Below are 23,107 nucleotides of genomic sequence, written 5' to 3' on the forward strand. Positions count from 1 at the left end.
TGATACTAATTGGTACAAGGATATTAAACATATATGAATCACAGCTGCATTATTACATCTGCTGTGGAAAATATATATAATCTTTAATTAAGGTGAAATTGTATATTTTGTGATTTTGCCAAAGTCTGTATACAAGCTTATAGATAATGTGTATTTCGTCGAATATAAAATTGAGGTTCACCTATACCCCCGAAATCCACTAAAATTGGTATTCCATGAATGATAATTAATCCACATTATTCTATTTTTAGGTGGTGCTAATGTAAATTCAGTAAACAATGAAGGAGCAACACCACTGTACATAGCCTCATAGGACATAGTGAATTGATACAAACCTTATTGAATGCTCGAGCTAATGTCAACATGCCGTGTGAGAAAGGCGCATATATATATTGCATACATTTCCCAAAGAGCTTATCTAGTCAAGAGAATTTATATCAGAATGTTCAAGGTTGTAATATTAAAAATTTATCCAAATAAAAAAATACCATTAATTGATACATACATGACAAAACTCATATTCTAGAAAAAAGTGTAGGGCCTTCCACAACGAGCAAAACCCATACCGTAAAGTCAGCTATTAAAGGCCCAAACATGAAATGGAAACAATTCAAAAGAGAAAACTAAAGGCCTGATTTATGATAAAAGAATAAACAAAAAACAAATCAAACACACTGACAAACAAAAACCACTGAATTACAAGCCTTTCAACAACCCCTTTAACAACGTTTCAGGGAAAAGTTCAATACACAATTAAAAAGTAAGTGAAGTTTTGAATGATACATTGTATTAACATCATATAATCATTGTGATTATATTACCATTTATTTGTTCACTGTGCAGAGAGAAATGTTATACCAATTATAGGTATACCAATTAATCAATTATATTACATATGGTGTAGAATTCTCCTGTTTTCATTGGATATTACGATCACGTGTTTGAAAGGTTATCTTATGTATCCGAAGCCTTGTTTTTATTTTTAAGTATATTGACGCTATGTTTCTATTTATATGTATATTGACGGTCAATATGAAAAATCTTGCTTAATTTAAAATAATGACGTCATGACGTCACACATAACAACCATGGAGGAACCGCCGCGGCAGATGAAAAGAAAATTTGCAAGTTTATCACAAGAATTTTTATGTTAAACGCAGACGCTTAGAATACAAGAAAGCTAACGCTATAAGCTATGATGTTGTTCAAAGAATATTGATATTTTCAATAATAAGTTAAAATTCTTGCAAAATACAATTTAAAAGTACACAGAAAGAACATTGAACACAATTTTCCTAATACATTATTTACATATGTAATATATAAATTAAGTACTTTCACTCTGTCAATACGTTATATATGGACCTGTTAGATTATATTGACACTCGGACTTCGTCCTCGGCCAATATAATCTGAACAGGTCCATATATAACGTATTGGCCTCCTCAAAAGTCCATAATTGATAAGTATACCATGTATTTCTTTCAGAATAACTGTGACATCAATGCTCCAGATAAGGATGGTTGGCTACATTATGGCATGCCTATGGGAACAATGATGAAGAAAGTATGAAATTGTTACTGAAATCAGGAGGCAGATAAGAATGTTAAAAATGCAGATGATAATAGATGAAGCTAGAGATGCAGACGACGACAGCATGGTTGAATTATTACAAAGTTTTTCACGGGCATGGGCATGAAGTGATAGTAGAATTTCGATGTGACTGAATCTGGCAAGTTTATAAACAGTAGTGCTGATCAGACAGATACCATGCAGCACCTGCTATTATATTGTATGCAGTAAGATTACAGCAAAAGAATTAAAAATAGTGTCTTAAATTGATAAGCATTTTACTGAAAGTGGTGTTAAAACAGTGGAATCTTTCACTGCAAAAGATTGTTGTTTTTGTTATTAGAATAAAATGTCAATGCTGTATGTTCTGTTATTGTACTGCCATGATCCTCTTCAAACTGACAATGGGTGTATTTGTTAAAAAAAAACCACAATGAATACATTTATAGATACACAGAATGCAAAGAAAACAGTCACATAATATAAAAGGGGACAATTAAAGATATATTTTTTAAGTTGAGGAAAGGCTAACACAACAATGCAAATAACTGTCATTAAAACACAGGAATCAAGATTGAACAACACAAAATCCACCAAAAAACAGGGCTGAACTCTGGAACTACTACGTCAGTCTCACTTTCATGGTAATACTTTACTGCTAAACTAGTGTTTTACAATCATTTAAAGCCTGGACCTCTTATGAGCATTGCTTGTTTTGTATAATCAAATATTTTGATGAGTTTCTGATTTAATATAATTTACAATGTTTACCACAGATCTTTTTCATGGTCCACTATTGCCTGTTCAATTATAAGATGTTGTGTGTCTGTTTTCTTTCTTGTTTAATGAACAGGAATCATCAAAATGTCATAAATATGATGATTCCTGTTTATATGACATGTACTGTTTCGCAACTGTAGATGAAGTCCAACAATTATAAGAACTTGCAAGTTGCTGAAGGATATTCTTCATCGTCCTGAAGACAATAAATTAAGGTGTAGTTGCTTGAATTAAATATGGATTCTCTGCTACACCTCTAGTAAATATGAATATTTTGTAACGGACATCCCTCATACAAAGCTTATATTTTTCTCACATTATTTAAACGTATAATTATAATTTCCTAATAATTTCCAGTCCTTCAAATAAAAAAAAAAATGAACCTGAATGCTTCTTTAAAACAAATGAAGACGAAAAAAATAGCATCTTTTTTATTATGGAAAGAAAAAAGTTTAAGAAATAGTATACTGAATCGAAAAGAAAGTACTATACTAGTATAATGGACCATGGTGGAGTTTCTGTTCAATAATTTATTTGATTCACTTGTATGCACTGCTTCTGTATTCTCAGTATTTTGCATGTCTTGAATACTGAAAGTTGTTGATTAAATCTTTGGTCATGTAGTGCCAAACACTTCAAAATTGATATTTGCTGCTTCTCCTCCTAGAACGCATCATTAAGAAGTACGAATAACATGGAATCAACCCTTTTAAGAGCCTCCTCATGGGGTTTTTGATTATTTGATTACTAGACCAAATATTTCATGATTATTTGATTATTTGATTATCTTGGAATGTATTTTTGATTATTTGATTACCGAGTTTAAGCAAATATTTAATGATTATGTGATTATATTGGCAAGAAAAATTTGTGATTAATGGGATTCCCTCCCATGAGGGGCCTCTTTTAATCAAATAATGTGTCAAGGTAAAATGTCAAGTTTTTTATACAGATTTTGCCTTGTATAAAGAAGTATGAAAACTCATCACACAGTCTAGCTTGCCCATATAAGCTACATTTAGCTTAATACCTAATTCATAAAGCTCTGATTTGCAGCTCCTTAGGAAAGTTTGACGAAAAACTTGTTCATGGGACGGACTGACATTAGGACAGACATTAAACAGTATACCCTCTCCTAAGGAACAGGGGCATAAAACAACAACACAATGATTGAGCCTAAAGCTGAATGAAGACAGTGATAATCCATGAGAAAAATTTTCTTATTTTTATAATTGGGTAAACATAATGGTACCACTTGTGGAGTAGGATCTGTATACCCTTCCGGAGCACCTGAGATCAACCCAGTTTTGGTGGGATTCATGTTGCTCAGTCTTAAGTTTTTCTATTATATTGTTTTGTGGACTTGTTTGTCTTTTTATCGTCTTTTGTTGTTTGCCATGTCTTTGTTCGACTTATGAGTTTGAATGTCCCCTTGGTATCTTCAGCCAATTTTTTTTCAATGCATGCTTGTAAGTTTCCATCATGCAAAACTAAAACATTTCTTTTGTTTTTTCTGCAGAATTTGTTTGGGGGTATTGCACAATCGAAATCATGTCTTCTTGTACTTATTATGACAATACTGTATGCAAGCTTTTCGTGTAGTACAGAAACTAATACAAGTGTTGAACGGCAGGATTTCTTATCGGCGTGTTAGCACTTTGAGCTTTCTAAAGTGATTGCAAGCATCCTTTATTATGGAATAATTAGTTATTTTTGGTGTGTTGTGTTTTTAAAAAAAACTTAATATACCGTTTTTGAAGAGGTTAATGCATTTTCCTTTACTGTTGTTGTATGTTATTCCATGTACATTTTGTTATTCTACTGATCAAGTTTGAAAAGGGGAAGCTGAGGTGTGAAGAACTAGTTAAATCCAGCCAATTTGCATGTGCCTGTCCAAAGTCTGGAACCTTGTCAGTAGTTGTTATCTAATGTATTTCGTTGTTCGAAGAATTAAGTACCAATGAAAGATCTTTTATTGTTTCTGTTAAATATATTTTCACAAAGTTTGCAGACACTAGTCGATTGAGAGCTTGTCATATTGCGTAGATATTTGTCTATTGTTGAAGGCTTTATGTTGTCGTTTTGTTGTTTGTATCGCTGAGTTGCTGTCTACTTGACGTGCTACTCACATCTCTTTATTTTCATATGTAGTTTAGCCTTAACATCGTGGGAGCTTCTACTACAACTTCTACCATATAGTGACCGCCTTCAACAAATTGAAGGTTATGTCACAGGAGGATAACTTACAACAAGACATGGGTTAATTTTATATATAATTAAAAATGGAAGAAACATGAAAATTACAAGTGTAAAATTGGTTTGATGTGAATAGCTGAGTTTAATATTGATGTTTTGAGATTGATAATTTGAAAGAGTCTACTGATGTGCAATTTATGAAGTTATAGAGTAGTTTGTTCCAGTTGGTTAGTGTTTTCGGGGAAAATATTTGTTCCTGTGTTATGCAGGGTGGAATTTGGAAACTGTTCGAATTTGAATATCGTGTTTTTTGGTGGAAATAATTTGTTGTTCTTAGGGATTGCAACTTTTTCAGGTTTTATGTTATATAGTTTTACCAAGCTATTTTTTGGATTCCTAATGGGGGCTAAACAAGACATAGATAGCATTGAAAAAGTTCCAAGAGGAACCAACGAATACAGAAACACCTTAAGTGCTGGTAACATGTTACAACACATTGAATGGCACAGCCTCTCTGACAAGATTGGTAAAAAGCTAATACATATATGTACAAATTAAGACTATGAATACCCTAGCGTCAACCTCAACAGTGCTTTTTTATGTTTATCGATGACTGGTTCTAGATATATGTATTTAACGCAAAGAATTCAGACAATCTAGTAAACAACACATGCTTCTGTGAATTCCATTTGTTTGTTTAGTTAATTTGTTAATTTGTTTATAGCTGAGTGATCTATTTGTATAAGTTTAAGCCTACTGGAAGATGACTTGGACAATTTGGATTTTAGTATAGACAAGTGAGATATTCTTCAGTACTTGAATGACGATTTATTATTTTTCCTTCTTTCATTTAACCTATTACATTTTCCAGGGCATGTTTTACTAATTCTGTTGTTGAACCGTTTGATTTTTCATGAAAGCTTATTAATCATTGACACAAATCTGTAAGCTAACTGTCGGAAAGGGATAATACAAAACCGGGAACTAGAGTGAACACAGGAAAAAGACATAAAAAACAATAATTCATTGGTACGACCAAACAATTAAAATTTTATGGAATACAAACGTCCCTAAAATATTAGTGATAGTAGGGGCAACTGGGATTAGGATAAATGCTAGTTCGCATCCAGCACACGTCACATTGCTCAGTGGTAACGCTGAGAATGATTAACTTCGGCAAAGCTCACAATTGTCTGAATATACATAACGAACTTTATTTACCCGACTCCGGAATATGGGTAATGTTAACGTTATTTCAACCGTTTGAAGGAACTGAACTAGATTGAAATTAATATCTTCTATTTGTCTGCCCATTAGACCGTTATTTGTTTTCCTGCGCTTCAAGGGAAATAAGCATTTAGTACGACAGGGCCGATTCGAATAGACGTGTATCACATTTATCTTGCTTGTGTTAATTTATTTGATGATATATTTAATATATATTTTGATTTTAGTAGAATTTATATATTACTGACTATATTTTGTCGACATGATATTATGTATCATAATGTGCAATGAAACTCAGCACATGACACTGTCGTGTGGATATATAATTTGATACATTAGTTTTGGCTTTTATTAGCATTAAATACGAGGTCGTGGTTATGTGTATAGAGTTGTGTACTCTATGGGCGACAGTAATTGTAGAAAAATTGTTTATATTAAGGAGAAACGCTTCACAAATCACACTTTTTCAAGAGATTAACTGCACGTTATTAGAAATATATTGCTGTTCTTATGAAAACGAAATATACCCAGGGTTGCTTTAGACCAGCTGATTTACTGAGATTCTCCATTAATTTATTAGTTATTTTATGAATCTGAAAGTCTTCGTTTGCGTTTCCAGCAATATATATATATATATATACCGGTATGTTGCCTTTGCAATCAATTTAAATCAGCTTGGATAGCTGTTGTTTTCGGTAATGCATGATTATTGAAAATATGAAGCCATTTGACACTGTTGGAGAAAATATATTGTGGACATTTGGGTAAATGAAAGAGAAACAAGGCCACAGGTTTTTTTTTTCAAGTGTGAGGACAGAGGGTGCAGTCTAAAAACAGGGCAGGGTGCCCTCTAATTTGGGATATGTACGTGGTCCTGTTAATTTCTTTTTACTGTAAACGAAACTAAATCTGATCTGCCGGCACAAATTAACTCGTTGTCATTAATCAATTGCATGAACAAAGCATGTTTATCTTTGATTTTGGTGCCTGTTGTCGCGTCGATCTATGTTAGTTTACCAGAATATGTGTAGATGTACTTCCAGACTATTATTATTTCTTTGCATGTCCCTAATTGGCCTCCGTATAAAATAGGTATATGTCGATCCTAAAAATAAACACGCCTACATGAACAGGGTCATATATATAAATATCATATACGTTATTAAATCATACATTAATTTAAATATTATATTTAGACATAAACATGCAAAAGCTTGAAGACATTAACTTCTTATAAATTTTGGATATCATGACATTTCTAGTTGAAAACGGTAACCTGTTATTACCATTTACTTTCCAAAGTTTAGAATCGTATTATCGTGTTTTTGATGTAGAAGACATATGTTCTTCTTTCAAATCTATGAAGTATTACTTTGCACGTTAAAAGTTGTATATGTGTAAAATTAAACAAACATTGATCATCGGCATATAAAAGAAATAATTAAAAAATAATATATATTGATATATTAAACTTTGACTTGAACCAGGAAGTAATAGATAAGGCTACATTGACAATTATGGAGTCTTGTGGTAATTGTAAGAAAAAAAGTGTGACTAAATGTTCAGAATATTGCAGTCGAAAACTGTGCAGCGAATGTATGCCAACTCGTCAGGAACTGAAGTGTTGTATGAAAGCTAAACAAAGGTTGCCTGTCAATTACCTGTGTGACAGTCATAACAAACTTTACTCAGGATACTGCACCATATGCTGTAAACCAGTATGCAAATAATGTAAAAAACAAGCGGATCACATTATCATTACTCCAAGGGAAACAGCAGCCAATATCAAAGGAGACGTGAACCGTATGAGGCAATCTATTAAAGATAAGTTTGATGATTTAGAACAGAATAAGACATTTTGTGTCGAAAAAGAAACAGAGCTACTTATTTTACAAAAACAATTTGAAAACAACAAAATTACGCAAAGACATATTCCTTCATTAAATGAATCCATTGCTACCAGTGAGGAACAAATCAAGGAACTGAAAAATATTTGCCAGAAAAAACACATATTACTTACTACAGCTGAATCAAATTTAGAATCCATTCAACAAGAAGAATACTCTCTTAGGATCATTTCTTCGTGGTTAAAGTTGAGAAGTGCGTTACAAGATTATGATGAAATATCGTCACATAAACATCAAATAAGTCAAAATGTAGTGTTTCATCCTGATCTCGAAAACAAAGCATACCATAACAGAAAGTTAGAAGTGTAAGTAATACATTCTCAGTTTAATGAATGGCTTAAATCAAATTTGAATTTTAAAAGTTTCAAATAAGAGGCAGCAGTTCTTTCCAATGTTCAAATTTCGTAAATCCATTTAGAATATACAAAATAAGGTAAAAATAAAATAAACCTGAGGAAATCGCATGAACATCAATCGGAGCGAAACCGGGTGCGGCAACAGGGTACGCTTCTTCTGCATAAACAATCGGTAAATGTACAGATCAGACGAATTTTCTGATAAGATAGTGCAAACATGTCTCTTATAAATTGAGACACAGACACCGTATCCATCAATCTATTCGTGATGGTGACACTGTAATCAGCATATACCATTTTATTTAAATTAATATTTGGCAAATGCAAAATTCTTATACCACAGTTAAACTAAATTACTATCTGGCCTTTAAATTTTATCAGGATTTGTATATGATTTTATTATCTTAGAGTATAATTTAAAATCCCATATTTTGATTTGTGATTTGGTTTAATTTGTAGAAACCCAGGACAGAAAGAAAAGTTATCTCAATCAAATGAACAAGTTACAGTTGAGGAACTCGCATCACAGTTAAGTGCAGTAAAATTACACGAAGAAGGTGATCATCTTATAGACTCCAAAACAAGCCAGGCACCTTCTAGGTAAATTCCTAAATCATTTACTTATTAACAATAAGAGAGCCTTTATTTAACTGTAAGAGTGAAAAAAGAAGGTTGAAGATACGTTGAACGAGCTTAAGAAACAGAATGAAAAGCGGTGTTTGCGAAGCGTTTCTCCTGTTTCATAGCGAGTACAAATAGATTATACGTGCATATATTGTTTTTATCTTGCAATCTAACCCTCAAGTTGACGCTTCACGCTCCTCTTATTTTTGTTCTCAACCAAACGGACAAACCAGTTGAAATTAAACAATAGAAATGAAACTCTATATTATAGAAGGTAACAAGTGACTTAGTTGGCATATTTGGCTTGTTTTCGTCTGTTTTTTATGATCTTAAAAATTTTAAAGCAGGTGTGTAAAAAATTACATTACTAGTAAACCAAATATATTCATCAAGTGAAATACCTTTGTAATTAGTTATCCCAATAGAGAGTTGTTTTTAAATAACAAAAATATTCCTGACGCTACATTTGCTTAAACGTAAACTGCATTTCTATTATACTCTTATATTCATTTTCTTTTCTTTTACACATTTTCAATTTTCAATTTATACATAATAATTATGTTTATCATAAAAATGAACTTGAAAAAGTCTTTAAACACCTTTCACTATATAAAATTCCTTATTTGCTATGACAATACCTTATCAGTACTAGAATGTGTTTGTTGGGCCTTTCTTCAGAGGAGTCGTTAAATTTTATCCGCTAATACAGTTCCTGCTATTTTATTTTACTCTCCTTCAAAATATGCATTTATTTAATGTTTGCCACTAGGCGAAACGCAAACAGAAATCAAATAAATGCAAAAGTTCGAATTGTTGTTAGATACATTAATTGATTAATTAATAAGAGTATTAACCGCAACATACATGTATATCATTAATTTAAAGTCCTCTGATTCATGAAAAAGACTTCAAATCAACTTTTTTACTTCATTTTTAGCGAAGCGTTGAATGACTGCGACAAGGAATACTTAAAAGATTTAATAAATGTGCTCTACAAATTTGCGTGCGATGTGAAAGTATCGGAATTTCAAGATAGCGAAAAGTCAATATTATTAAAAAAGGTAGATCCTGGAATGGAACGTGTCAAGAAACAAGCTGGATATATTCTAACGTTTATGCTAGAAAAAAGAAAGGAATGGTAAGCCTATTGATTTTATGATAAAATATTTGCCTGGTACATTATAGTTATAATGCATATACTCATTACTATTCTAATACATTTTTTTTGAAAGTCTACTTTTTTATATGACAATTCTTATGTTGTGCTGGTTACACCACTGTCACAAACATGTTTAACCCTGCCAAATTCATTATGTGCTTGTCCCAAGTCAGGCGCCTGTGATTCAGAAGTTGTCGTTGGTAATCATGTATGTGCGAAAGCCCATTTAGGACCTTCCAAAAATACAATTTGAATTCGAGATCACGAATTTAAATCGTTATCACAGATTAAATTCGTAATAACGAATTTGTGGAATTTGTTATAACAGTTTTTGTTATTCGTAATGACGAATTAAATTCGTTATCACATTTTTTGTAATTTAAATTCGTGATCTCGAATTCAAATTATTTTTTGGAAGGTCCTAAATGGGCATCCGTAATTAACCCTTGTTATTGGGGCAAATGAAATATGGTTTGTTGTGCAACTGAAAGATTTAAATGGCGCAAATGAAATGCCATTGGCACAAATGCTTAGCAACGCTAATTTTCATGGTCCACTTAACGCTTGTAAGTCTATTATTATGAAAAGGTATGTTTGACCTAGATATTATAACTATCTAATATTAGTATTAACATATGACAAGTGATGAGGTGAGACACTTGTTGTATTTTTTATGTAGAGTTCATTTTCCATCCGACTTTGTATCCATCTGAGATAACGGATTGTTAATTCGAGATCACGGATTGGGAAACCGAGATTACGGATTATAATTTCGAGATCACGGATTATTAATTCGAGGTAACGGATTGGGAAATAGAGATAACGGGTTATTAATCCGAGATAATGAATTATTAATCCAAGATAACGGATTGATTATCTCGGATTATTAATCCGAGATCACGAATTGGGAATCCGAGATCACAGACTGGGAAACCGAGATAACGGATTAATTTTATTTTTCATGTGTCCCTTTATGGCTTCCGTATGTTTGGGCCTTTATAGATAACTATACGGTATTGGTTTTTCTCATTGAAGTTGAAGTTATCTCTTTGCAGAATGTCTGAAAGTTTTGATAATCGTAATGATTTGATTTTTTTTAATCGAAAACATATTCTTTCAATTTCTTAGAAGCGAAACATTGTAATGGAATGAAACATAATATAACCTGACCACCATCATGCCGTTGTTGTTGTTTAAATTTGAAATCTATAAACCATTTCTAATAATATAAGATTTATACATATTTATTTTTAGAAAAAAGAGCAAAATCCACGTAACATGAATTGACCACCACATCATTGTGATGATATTATTTTATATTAATCCTTTTATTTCAGTGTTTAAAATGGCTCGTTCTTACTATATATCAGCTACTTTAATGAATTCAGAAGTATATTTGTCATGATGTTTTTTTTTAGTTTAGAAAGAGAAGAAAAAATAGAGACTTTAAACCATCGATTAGCCAACTCATCAGAAGAGGAAATTAGGGCTCAATTTGATCAAAATATTAAGGCAAAGGACGAACGATTGTAAGATATTTGGGAAATATTATGTATGTAGTGCATTTTAATACTTAATGGGAATTTAGAGTTGGTAAAATATTAAAACACTTAATTTTGAAACCAATAAATACAATACGGTCAAAAATCTCACAATGACAAAAAGACAGAAACTTTCTAGAAATGAGAAATGTTAACAAGACGACATACACCTATACAATGTATTCTGGTTTATTCAATCGACACGTCATCTTAAAGTCTTATCGATTATTCAAGCAGCTCTACGAGATTTTTTTACAAGGTGATTTTCGTAAAACGTTTACTCTAAAACTGTATATACTATTTAACAATTTTTTTTCCAGAACAACATTCACACAACAGATTAAATCAATGGAATTGAAAATGGCAAAACAAAAAGAAGAAAATAGTTCAATACGAGGGGAAATGGAAAAACTAAAAACAGATACCTTTGAAAAAATGAAAAAAGTACAACATCAGAATGCAATCTCGTTGAAGTCATCAGATATACGAATTAGTGAATTGATGTTAAGGTAGGATAGTATTTAGAATAAGTCTTGGTTAAATAAAATCTAAAATTTTAATTTTACATCTTGAAATATTACCTCTGTTTGAGACATCATATTGAATTTTAAATGCAATTCTTGTAACATTATGTTCATAGTAAATGAGACAGCAACACACCCGCATACACACACATATACAAAGTTTATGAATTGATGCTAATTGCGAACTTCTATAGACGTTTTCTTTTAGTCTACAGTATTGACTATTTTATATTTGTATTCATATTGTGTTTAAACTTTTAAGAAGTGAAATGGTTACATTCTTTGAAATTTAAAGTGGTGTTTGTTCTTTAAATGAGTACCCTTCAGTGAAGGATCAAATCTACGATAATGGTAAATCCCCATTGGAGTACCAATTATTGACCGAACTCCTAAAAAAAACCCGAACATTAATCACTTATCTCTGCTTTGTTTGCTCACCCAGTTTTGTCAATAATACGGAATTATTATTATTATTATTATTTTTAACGAATGCATACTGAAATCATCCTTACCAATATATAGAAATAACACAGTATCAAAAACATTTTTGACAAGTAGAAAGTGTATATTCAATTTTGATATGTACATATATATTTTCTCCCAAAATATGATTTTAATTAATTCTTTTTACTGAATTCAGTATCGCCGAGGAGAAAGAAACAGTTGCTGGGCTGCAAAAAGAGAAGCTTAATTTACATAATCATATTATCATGAAGGATAAGGAAATTCAACGCGTAATGAGAGAAAAAGAAGACAAAACTTTTAGGTATTCCATTATTTGAAAATGGGTCTTTGATATGTTGGATATTTATTAGTTTGTGTGCATTTACTTTAGTATCGATGTTTAAGCATAGGTATAGTGTCAGTCTATACTTACTGAAAAAGGATGTAAGGTAAGTGACATATCAACATCAAGAGATGCATTTGATATTGTTACCGTACTAAATTACATTTATCTAACATTTTGAGTAAAATGTTTCGTGCCTATAATTTCAACTTCCAAATGCGTTTTGCTAACAAACTTCTGAAGGAAATGATACTGTTATATGTTGAAAAAAACATGTAGAAGATATATACGATTGACAATAATCAGAAAACAGCTTTAAGGAAAAATAAAAACATACGTTTGCCTGCAGCAAAAATAAATAACCAGATGTCCTTTTTGTTATTTTTTGTTGCTTGGTTGCTGTCTCGTTTGCGGTTATCTCGCATGTCCTTTTCATGGCTAGTCTGAAATAGCTCTGACGAAAGTCTAACCACCTATTGGGACTTGGTGGGGATAATGACCACAGCAAGTCCTAACAAGGCCAGACGTCAGGACAATCTCTGACTTATTCCTAACATGCATCAAAATGATATGATAGTCCCCATTGGAGTACAAATCAATTGACCGTATTCTAAAAGCGAACTTTATTATGCAAAAAAATGGCTTTAATCATTACACTGCATGTACAATTAGGTTATCTTTTCCATGCTTTGAAACCAACACTTTTTATTAATTTCTGAAAATAAGGTAAAAATTCGGGAAATTTTTCGGGGGCTCATATGAGCGGTTACTGCCTATTCACAAATATAAAGTTATGTTTACATTAAAGATTACGTATTTGATGGCGTTAATATACCTCAATTGATACGTTACGTGGCATGTTCACAAAATACGGACTTCATTAGCAGGGGTGTGCTCCTTACATAAAATCTGCCCCAATAGAGTGATGAGGAAGAACGACTGAATTCGACAATGCAGAAGTTTAACGGCCACCTTCACGAAATAGTTGACCGATACTTCAACTAACTAGCAACTCAACTCACTAGCGACATGTCTTCTTTAGATATCAGAATAGTCGTCTTATTTGCAATTTGCCGATTGTGTCCTATTCCCGTTTGTGACATTTTGACATAGTATGTATATCATTGGTGAGTGATGTATGTATGGCAAGAGACGCTTATCCTGTCGACGCATCTGGACTCACTTTTTGAGTTCATGCGATTCCCTCAGTTTTTGTTTGGTATGTTGTATTGTCCTCTTGATCGATTGATGAGATTTGAACTTCGGAACACTACTGTTGTCTTTATTTGATTTGTTAAACGAAAGCATTCTGAAATCGTCCTAATCAATTTCGATAAATAACACAGTATCAAAAACATTTTTGACAAGTAAAAAGTGTCATATTCAATTTTAATATGTATATATATTTCCTTCCAAAATTGTGTGTTTAATCAATTCTATTGGCTGAATTTAGTATTGCCGATGAGAAAGAAAAGGTTGCATTGCTGCAAAATGAGATGCGGAATTTACATAATCATATTATCATGAAGGATAAAGAAATTCAACGCGTAATGAGAGAAAAGGAGGACAAAAATTTAAGGTATTTTAATGTTTATAAATATGTATATCATTGACATTTTTGATATTTTAATCGTGTGTAGATAACTTTACATTATTTCATATCTTTTGTTTCTTCAGGTTATTTCGATTCCTTATATTCATTATTAAAACTCTTATCATGGTAATGAAATTGTTATATTGTGAAGAAAGGCTGTAGAGACCAATCTTTTTAAAAAATATAATAAAAATCGAAATCCAGAGGATGTATTCGAATGACAAAAATGAGAAGACAGCTTTCAGGAGAAAAAAAAATAAAACAACAAAAAACTTTGACCCCATATATCCTTTTTCATAGCTAGTCCAAAATCAATCTGACACTTGACGGCCTTTTTAAGACTAGCTGGAGCCGTTGGATATTCTTCTTCGCATGTGATAGTCGTCGGAATACCCAGTGGTCCGCAAACACAGTAATGAGTCTAAATCGTTTATGGTTAAAATCGAAATTCATCTACACCACAAATCTATAATACTGATAATAAAGTAAATACAACATCTTATTTTTATAGTAAAGGTGTTCAGAAAATGCAAAAAAACTTTGTTTCCCCTTTTTCTACAGAAAAGTACACGTTTAAGTTAAAATATGGTATTATGACATATGATTAATATTTAAACACGACAGTCACATGAACTCTGAAATAAACAGCTTGTTTCTGTTAAGGTAGTTTTTGCTATTTCTTCTTTTCACTGTTTGATGTTTCAGTTAACAGAGAGACTTTTTAAATACATCATAAACATTCTTGGATAATTATTAAAGCTATACTTGATAAAAAATAAGATTATATATAGGCATTTTTGGAAAAACGAAAATTGAAATCCCAATCTTAATTAAATATATTAATCGAGTTGTATACTGGTATACTGGCATCAAATGAGTTGCAGTGATGGTAAAGATGAGAACTCAAATTCCGTGTTTGTTAAGATAAACCAAACGTGTGGTAGCTATTCTTTTATTAGATCATGTTTCCGATCGGATCGGATTAAGAATAGTTCAGAACAATCTGTTGGTATATGTCAGTTGGAAATACTTGACTAGCTACATTTATCATTAATATAATAAGTTGATGATAAAAAGGTACCATGGAATGTTTAGTTACAATCTCAGTCCAGGTCTTAGAAATATAGGATTGAAAACGATCAGAATCGTATGATCTTAAATCAAAAATAGTTTCTTGGATGACCTTGAGCCACTCGTTTTTACTTTTTACTTTTTGTTTTAGTTTTACTATTCTTAATATATTCATAGAACACTGCACACGACAAAAATTTTAATGTGCATGTCGCATGTTCTTTTCTTGTTTAACAGTGTTTTGACTACTAAGAATTTTGTATGTATCTTTGGTAGTCTCTGTCGATTAATTAATAAGTTGATATCACCTGAGGTGCTATACAGTTTAAATTGATGTGTTTGGACCGTGATCTGTCCATTGTAACTTTCAATGTTTAAAAAAAAAACACAGAGAAGATACCACAGTTTTTTATTTTGTTGTTGGATGCTGTAATATTAGCGTTTTCCCTGCAACGTCCTTTATCTATTTTATATTTATTGTGTAATATTTTGAAATATGGATCACACACACATATAATACCACATTTTGAACGGCATTCTAGTACTAAAGTGAATCACGAAATAACTTTGCCTTATACATTCACTATTGATATATATATATATATATCATCCTATTTCGACTCTTTAAAATTCCAGAATCTATCCTAAATTGAGGTAAATTATATGGCCTTCCAAATACCGTTTCGACCTCTAACATCACTGAAGAGACGTTAATTGTCGAAATCCGGATATGGTGTACAAATTTTTGCACCTCATGTTTGCGATATACCATCTTTTCCGCAGGTTTATTGTTTTCTGTTTGGTATTAATTTTATAATTAAGATCCATGTTACATCTGGTGATCAATTTATTTGGCAATCGCCAATGGCAGTCAGCAGGGTTTAAGAACATCAGTTGTTCGACCTGTTAGTCAAATGCGTTTTGTTAAAATATACTTTTCACTTTTTGGTCTTTTTGAAAATGTTGTTTGTGCTGTATTTAGACCCCTCTACCGAGAAATTTATTTTACATGCACACGTATAAAAATTGCGGTTTTTATCCAACGCAATCATAGATTTGAACGTTGTTTTCAATTTAGACTTGTATATATATATATATATTGATATAAGAAGATGAAGTATGATTGCCAATGAGACAATTTTCCACATACTAAACCATCATTTCTCCACGTTTAGTGTACCATGCTTCTAGGCGAATTTGGGTGGGGCTTCATAAAAAGATTGCTGGAACATATATCTTAACAAAGTGGTAACCTGTATTTCAGTAATACGGCATACCGTTTTATTTTTGTATCAATAAGCGTGACATCTGTACAGTGAAGTTGAAGTGTAAATACAAATTCTTATCCATACTGCAGTTACTGTTTAACATTCCCACTTGCTAGCGGTCTCTTCCATATGATAGTTTTTTCTCTTCATTTTTCAATAAGCTAATTTACTTGCATTGATAGCGAACACAGCCGAAATTTTTTGAAATAGGGGATCGGAAATCATATTGCGGATTAGAAAATAATATACTGATTTCTCTAACTGTCAATTTTGACCATTTGGTTATCATATTGTCCAGTATGATTCATGCCAAATTAATTTGGAGTATTATAATCTAAGTTTATATTTATCAAATTATTAGGTAGAAGATTCTACCGCGATTTCAGATATATCGTGATGTTTATTCACACCCAATATTTGATTTTCCGATTTGTAAATGATCCGCAAGCTTTGCATTTTAAATTATGAAGATTGTAATCTTAAGTGGATAAATATTATAATAGATGTGATAGAAGTTATATATTGTTTTGCAATAATATATTATATATTTTTGTCGCTTCCTTATCAATGTTAGTTTACAAATCAATCTCTTTCATCATATTCAGTTCCTTTCAACAACATTTGAAACAGCAAAAAGAAAAGGAAAAACAGTTGATGTTGTTATTGAAGGAAAAAGATGACAAGATATCCGCTTTACGAAAAGAAAACGATGACAAAATACAAGCTTTACAAAAAGAAAAAGACGACTTTCAAACTAGGTATGTTGTATAAATCATTTTATGCTGAAAGTAAACTTTGTTGTTTGAGAGTTGATATTGTTGTGAATAGCAGTTTTTGGTTAAGCCACAGCTCCCTTCTTTAACATTGTAGAAACAATTAACAACACTCTTTTACTTTATAAGTTACCCCTAAAAATTTCGACGGTTTCATGGTAGCGCCTCGATTACGGTTGGTCGTGAATTGATAAATTGATAACATTTTAAAATTCAAGAATCTCAATTTACTGGCTCTATAAACAACATAACCGTAAAAATTATGACGTGCACGTGATATCCCGTTTGTTATAAGTTTTTCTTTTACAGATACAGTCAAACTTTTAAACCAAATCTTTGTATCTATTAAATAAACTAGTAAAGGTTTTAAATAATTTGTGGAAACGAAATCCCTGAGTTAACAATTTACCAGCGATACATATATTACGTTTATTGCAATCTAAAACTTCACCACAAACACGGGCATAGCGAATGAGTTGTGATATATAAACACCCGACCGTAAGATGTGTCAAGGAACATCACCGTCCTAAAAAAATCAACAATATGAACGAAAAATCGTCCCATTTTCCCTTCAATTGTGTATAGAGTTTCTCGTTTGAAACTGAAATATTTAAATCTAGGAAAGGAAAGTTATTACTGTTTTTATTTGATTTATTGAAACTTAGTTCAGTTGGGTGAATGTCGACATTATATTTATAGAACTCTTGATATTAAAATGGAATTCAGACATTTTTTTTACTGAGTTTGACCATACAAGTTTTCATACAACTTTACGTCATCATTTTACGGATTACACGTATCGCACACTTTATTAATATGTCCAATCATGCATGACGTTGACTTCCGTTTCAGATGGCTTTCAGATGCATGCAGATATTAGTTAGTTTGTCTTCTAAACTTACTTTTGAGTTTGTATTCTCCACTTTTTTTAACATTTACACCAAGATGTCGTTAAATGAAATTGGATACCCTGCATTTATCATGCATTTCAATAACATATGGTCAAATCCCTCCAAAATTATTGAAAAAAAACTATCATTCTGCATTGACATTAACATCTTGGTGTAAATTATATACACCAAAAGCGGGCTAACGCCCTCACGGGTGTATCTAATACATAAATGTATTGATTCAATTTAGCTCAGCATATCATCTCTTGAATTGAAAGAACATTATTACATGTAGCTTACGTTTCTTTAAGACACTTCATGTGTCGAAACTGGTGCCGATTTCACGTGTACGATATTTTTAAATATGAAATTTAACAAACAGAATTACAAACTGATGTCGATGAATAATAATAAAAAAAATATACACTTATTGTATATTTCACAGGCTGAGCAGTGTTGCAGGTGAAAAATTGACCGCAGGAAACCCAGCTATAACAGATCTTGGAGATCCAAATCGGCCAATGAAGATTGGTGAAATGTACGGTGAACTATATGATAATGAATGGACAGATGCAATGGATATCACTGTCGAAGCCAAAAAATATTATCCTGGCATGGGTTCATCAGAAGTAGAGGAAATTGTTATTCGTCATTTGTACAGATTATTAATGGTATATGCAATTGTCGTTAATATCTATTACCGATTTGAACTGCGTCAGATGAAAGTTTATATTTGAAAAGTTCTAGATTGCTCTGATGTCTGACGGCCTATTTCGGGGTTTGTATGGACCGTGAAACGTTAGTACGCATTCAATACAGAAATTATAGAAATTGCCGACCAAGATTAGGGGCTGAAGTTTTTATCTGTAAATTGTAATAAATCCATTGTAAAGCAGACAATTCACACACCATCAGTTTCCTTAATCTTTTTTCTCTGCGGAAATGTACATTTTACTCACGGACTTTCATCCTCGTTGCAATATCCGTCTTATTGTTGTTTAGATTGAAGGCGAACTGGAAACCTTTATAATAAGACAATAGAGACAAGATTATTCAAAAGTTTGTTTCGCAGATGCTGCAGCAATGGGGAAATCTTGGTTAATTCATGACTGTTTTTGAATTATATTTAACAATATCCTTCACGAATGTATTTTCAAATTGCCATAACCACAGTCAAGTACTCTTTTCCTTGATTGTGAATCATCACATATTTGTACTAGCCATGAGTAATACGACGGGTGCAACTAGTGGAGCAGGATCTGCTTACCCTTCATGGTCACATAACCCTTAATTTTTGGTGGATTTCGTATGGCTCAGTCTTTAGTTTTCTCTCTATATATATTTATTGTTTGTGAACTTGATTAGCTTTTCGTTATCTTTAGTTTTTTGCCACGGCGTTGTCAGTTTCTCTCGATTTATGAATATTGATTCTTCCCTTGGTATCTTCCACTTTTTTATAGTTCAAATACATTATTTTAATCTTATTAGATTTTTTCTTAGGAATTTTCGACTATGATAAAGTCAAGATTTTGTGTTTTTTAAAATCACTTGATTGCAGTCATAAAACATAAATTTCCGTATAAGCATATAAGGATTATATTTGCACCAGAAAAAAAATCGAGGCAATATAAATATACAATTTAGCACACTACATTATTTTATTTTTGAAATAAAAATAAATAGGGCTAATAGAAATGTGATATTTTTACTTATCGAATTCCTTTTTAGTGTACTAATCATCAATGTGTGATTTTTTCTGCTGAACAAATGAGCATCATCGGGAAAAGTATTTCGACGACACTTCACTTAGATGTAAATTCTGTAAGTATATGTCAATGCTATATATAGACAATTGCTCCTTAGACACATAATTAATAAACATTTAGCTATTTAGAAGCATGACAATAGACAACAGTCAACACCCATTCATGCGAAGACGTCGGATCCTAATACAATCACTACAGTAAACAACTCGAAACTAAAATCCTCTTCCAAAAAGCGTAAAAACACCACACACAAAATAGTAACAAAAATTTAATAGATAAAGGAATAATTGAAAATAATACTAGTAATCGATATTTCCAATAACATATAATATAGTATTAGTAGCCCTAGGTATAAGTGCGACAAATCCATGGGTATGGCCAAAACTATAATTTAATTCTGGTCTAAAGCATCAACATTTTGAAGTAAAATCATGCCAAATGCACATCAGGTTTTGTCGTAACGTTTTATTTATACTTACTTCGAATAAGAAGTGAACAAACTGTTAAAATCAACATATAACTATTTTTACCCAGGCTTACTGATTGCAGCTTGATAAATCTGTTGTGAGGCAAATATTAAGTAAAACACACGTCGCGATGGGAAAGTTAATAATGTTATTTAATTAAACATGCACACTATTGAGTACTGCTTTACCATTTTAAGGAGGATGAATCATCTTCATTTCCTGGGTGTAAGGAAATTACTCAAATCAGAAGACAGAATACTGAGAAAATTGTAAATTTCTTACTTGAAAATCAGGTAAACGTTAAAGTGGTAGATATAGTGGTTGATATATACCATTAAATTAATTACAAATAACATACATATGGGGTAAGACAAAACACTAATTACCATCAGATGTTTTGTTTGGTAGATATGCTGGTACATGCGAATGATGATTAAGTATACTTTATTTAAATTTTACATTGATTTTCAATGCTGCTTTTTGTGACTTTCCCGTGCTTTTTTCAATACTTTTTTTACAAAGGTATAGGTGAAATACCAAGCAACTTATGCAAACGCTTGTTTCATTCGCTCATCGTAATAAATTATCTATTACACTTTTTAAATCTCTTATAGGGAAACTCATATGTCAAATAGCCTAGGTATCGCATTTGAAAATATATTTATGGCACATTTACTTACAACTATTATTTATGTCTTATAGTATACTTGGTCATTTATCCCTATGCTATTTTTTATACTGAATCAATAATAAAATGTGAAATTAACTGTCAGTATCCGCCAATCGTACAAAGTACATGATATAGTTTGAAAACTAGGACTTAATGTAGGTCTTATAAATCAGCAAAGACAAATAGTAATAGGTCTTAAAACCAGTAAGAATCTGAAAAGGCTGAAATGAGAATTCAGAAATGAACTTTGTCATTAAAATTAAAACAAAACCATGAATGGGTTAGATTTACAACATATATATATATCATTTGTTACATCTCAATTCAGGTTCTTCAAGAGAAAATGGTTTTGTATGACTGGGAATATGAACACAAGAACGAACATTTGGTATTGTCATTAATGAAGACTCCTTTCTTTGAAAAGTGCATTCGTCTTTGTTGGCTGATGGCTATTCAGGATCCTACTATGCATTTGGAGGGAGATCTTCAACCAGGTTCAACATTTGATAAAAATATATACAAAGAATTTGTACAAAGTGGCGATAAAGTTAAATATGTAGTTTGGCCAGCAATGTTTTTGCACATAAACGGACCATTGCTTTATAAAGGTGTTGTCCAAGCATACTGATAACAATGACTGAAATGAACCTCTGTATAATGGTATTGTGTTAAAAATATATCTGTGTTAGAATAACAACAGGTAAGAGATACCAAATTTATAACTTTAAAGCTTTAAGCAGAATTAAGAATTTAAAGGAAAATACAACCAATCAAAATGTGATCACCTGCTGTGATTCAAATCCAACCTGAATGAAAACATTCTGTCATATACTAAAATTAAGATTGAACCATATTAAGTGAAGACGTAGACCAACATATGAAAAACCACAAACTAGACAATAACATTATTAAAGTCAGTTCTCTGTCTTATATTTATATAAATTTCAAGATTGGTTTATGTCCTGGAAATTCAAATTTTTCTTTTGACTGTGGAAGAAATAACAAACAGGAACATGTAAAAAATTTGATACTGGTTTACGTGCGCTCAACACATGGTTTGGCCATGAACAAAAAAATAAATACATTTGTAAATGAAAACGTTTGAAAGCATAAAATTAAAAAGGGAATAAATTCAAACCAATTTCCTTCAACATAAAGGTCAAATTTGACTGAAATAGTTGCAACCAAAAAACTCCTGAGTCAGCCTCCTCGGTGTTTGGTGGATTTTGTGTGGCTGAATCTGTTTTCTTCTCTGTAGCGTTTAAAGACTGTCGTTTGGTAACCTTTTTTGTTATAATCTTGGTGTTGTTTGTATCTCATAATTTATGAACTAGGAATTTACAAAATGTATCATTTAAATCATGGTCGTACATTGTGCTTCGTGTATTGATCCATCGTAGACTGTCCACTAATAGTAAATGTTTTGCTCTAATATATTTTGAGATTAATTCTTTGTAAGCCAATGCAATCAATAGGTTGAAGTAGTTCTACAAAAATCCTTTAAGTATATAGTTATTTTCGGTTATCTAATTGGCTTACAATGCCAGTGGTCACAACTGAAATGCATAATAAAAACTCAGTGATAATGTGACATGGTTAGCAAGGAATTGTGTTAAAAGAAATAAAAATGTCAAATATTAATCATAAAGCCCATGCCAAGATAAAGAAGGAAAACATTAAAAATGAAACATACATCCTTCCCCCCCCCTCCCAAACAAAATAGATAAGTGGTGTATGGTCAAAAAATGATTTCATCGTAATTTTGAAGTTTATAACTACAAAATGCCATAACTTAAGCAATCAACGTAAAAGACTCTGTACTTAAAAAACGATATTATGTTTTAATGAAGGTATGCTTAAAAAGTATAACAAAAATACTGAACTGCAAGGCAAATTCAAAAAGGGGGAGTCCATAAGAGAGAAGTATTTGACCT

At 31.6% G+C, this 23,107-nt stretch overlaps 2 protein-coding genes across 2 annotated transcripts in view; both read left to right on the forward strand.

Annotated features, from left to right (window-relative positions):
* The window catches only part of LOC127715485 (ankyrin-1-like), a 99,648-nt gene extending 97,770 nt beyond the window's left edge, over positions 1-1,878 (forward strand). The window contains exon 6 of the mRNA XM_052221547.1: positions 1,489-1,878. Within this exon, the coding sequence (XP_052077507.1) occupies positions 1,489-1,572 (84 nt within the window). The 3' untranslated portion in view covers positions 1,573-1,878. The remainder of the gene's footprint in view (positions 1-1,488) is intronic.
* A 5,398-nt stretch (positions 1,879-7,276) lies between these two features.
* On the forward strand, positions 7,277-22,895 carry LOC127715471 (interaptin-like). The gene is made up of 12 exons (XM_052221530.1): positions 7,277-7,987; positions 8,498-8,638; positions 9,600-9,800; positions 11,240-11,350; positions 11,683-11,871; positions 12,527-12,652; positions 14,127-14,252; positions 17,212-17,364; positions 18,716-18,941; positions 19,999-20,091; positions 20,701-20,796; positions 21,502-22,895. Exons 1-12 carry the CDS (start codon positions 7,581-7,583, stop codon positions 21,799-21,801), a joined length of 2,169 nt encoding a protein of 722 aa, XP_052077490.1. The 5' UTR covers positions 7,277-7,580; the 3' UTR covers positions 21,802-22,895.
* The last annotated feature ends 212 nt before the right edge of the window (positions 22,896-23,107 follow it).

The sequence above is a fragment of the Mytilus californianus genome, unplaced genomic scaffold (assembly GCF_021869535.1).
Source record: "Mytilus californianus isolate M0D057914Y unplaced genomic scaffold, xbMytCali1.0.p SCAF_9, whole genome shotgun sequence".
In the NCBI taxonomy this organism is placed as follows: Eukaryota; Metazoa; Mollusca; class Bivalvia; order Mytilida; family Mytilidae; genus Mytilus; species Mytilus californianus.

What these genes read in the sequence shown, in the direction of transcription:
- LOC127715471 (XM_052221530.1), top strand. Translation starts at nt 7,581, where the DNA reads ATGAGGCAATCTATTAAAGATAAGTTTGATGATTTAGAACAGAATAAG. An exon ending in CATAACAGAAAGTTAGAAGT is followed by an intron (nt 7,988 to 8,497) that starts GTAAGTAATACA and finishes TTTAATTTGTAG; the next exon opens with AAACCCAGGACAGAAAGAAA. An exon ending in ATTTCTTACTTGAAAATCAG is followed by an intron (nt 20,797 to 21,501) that starts GTAAACGTTAAA and finishes ATCTCAATTCAG; the next exon opens with GTTCTTCAAGAGAAAATGGT.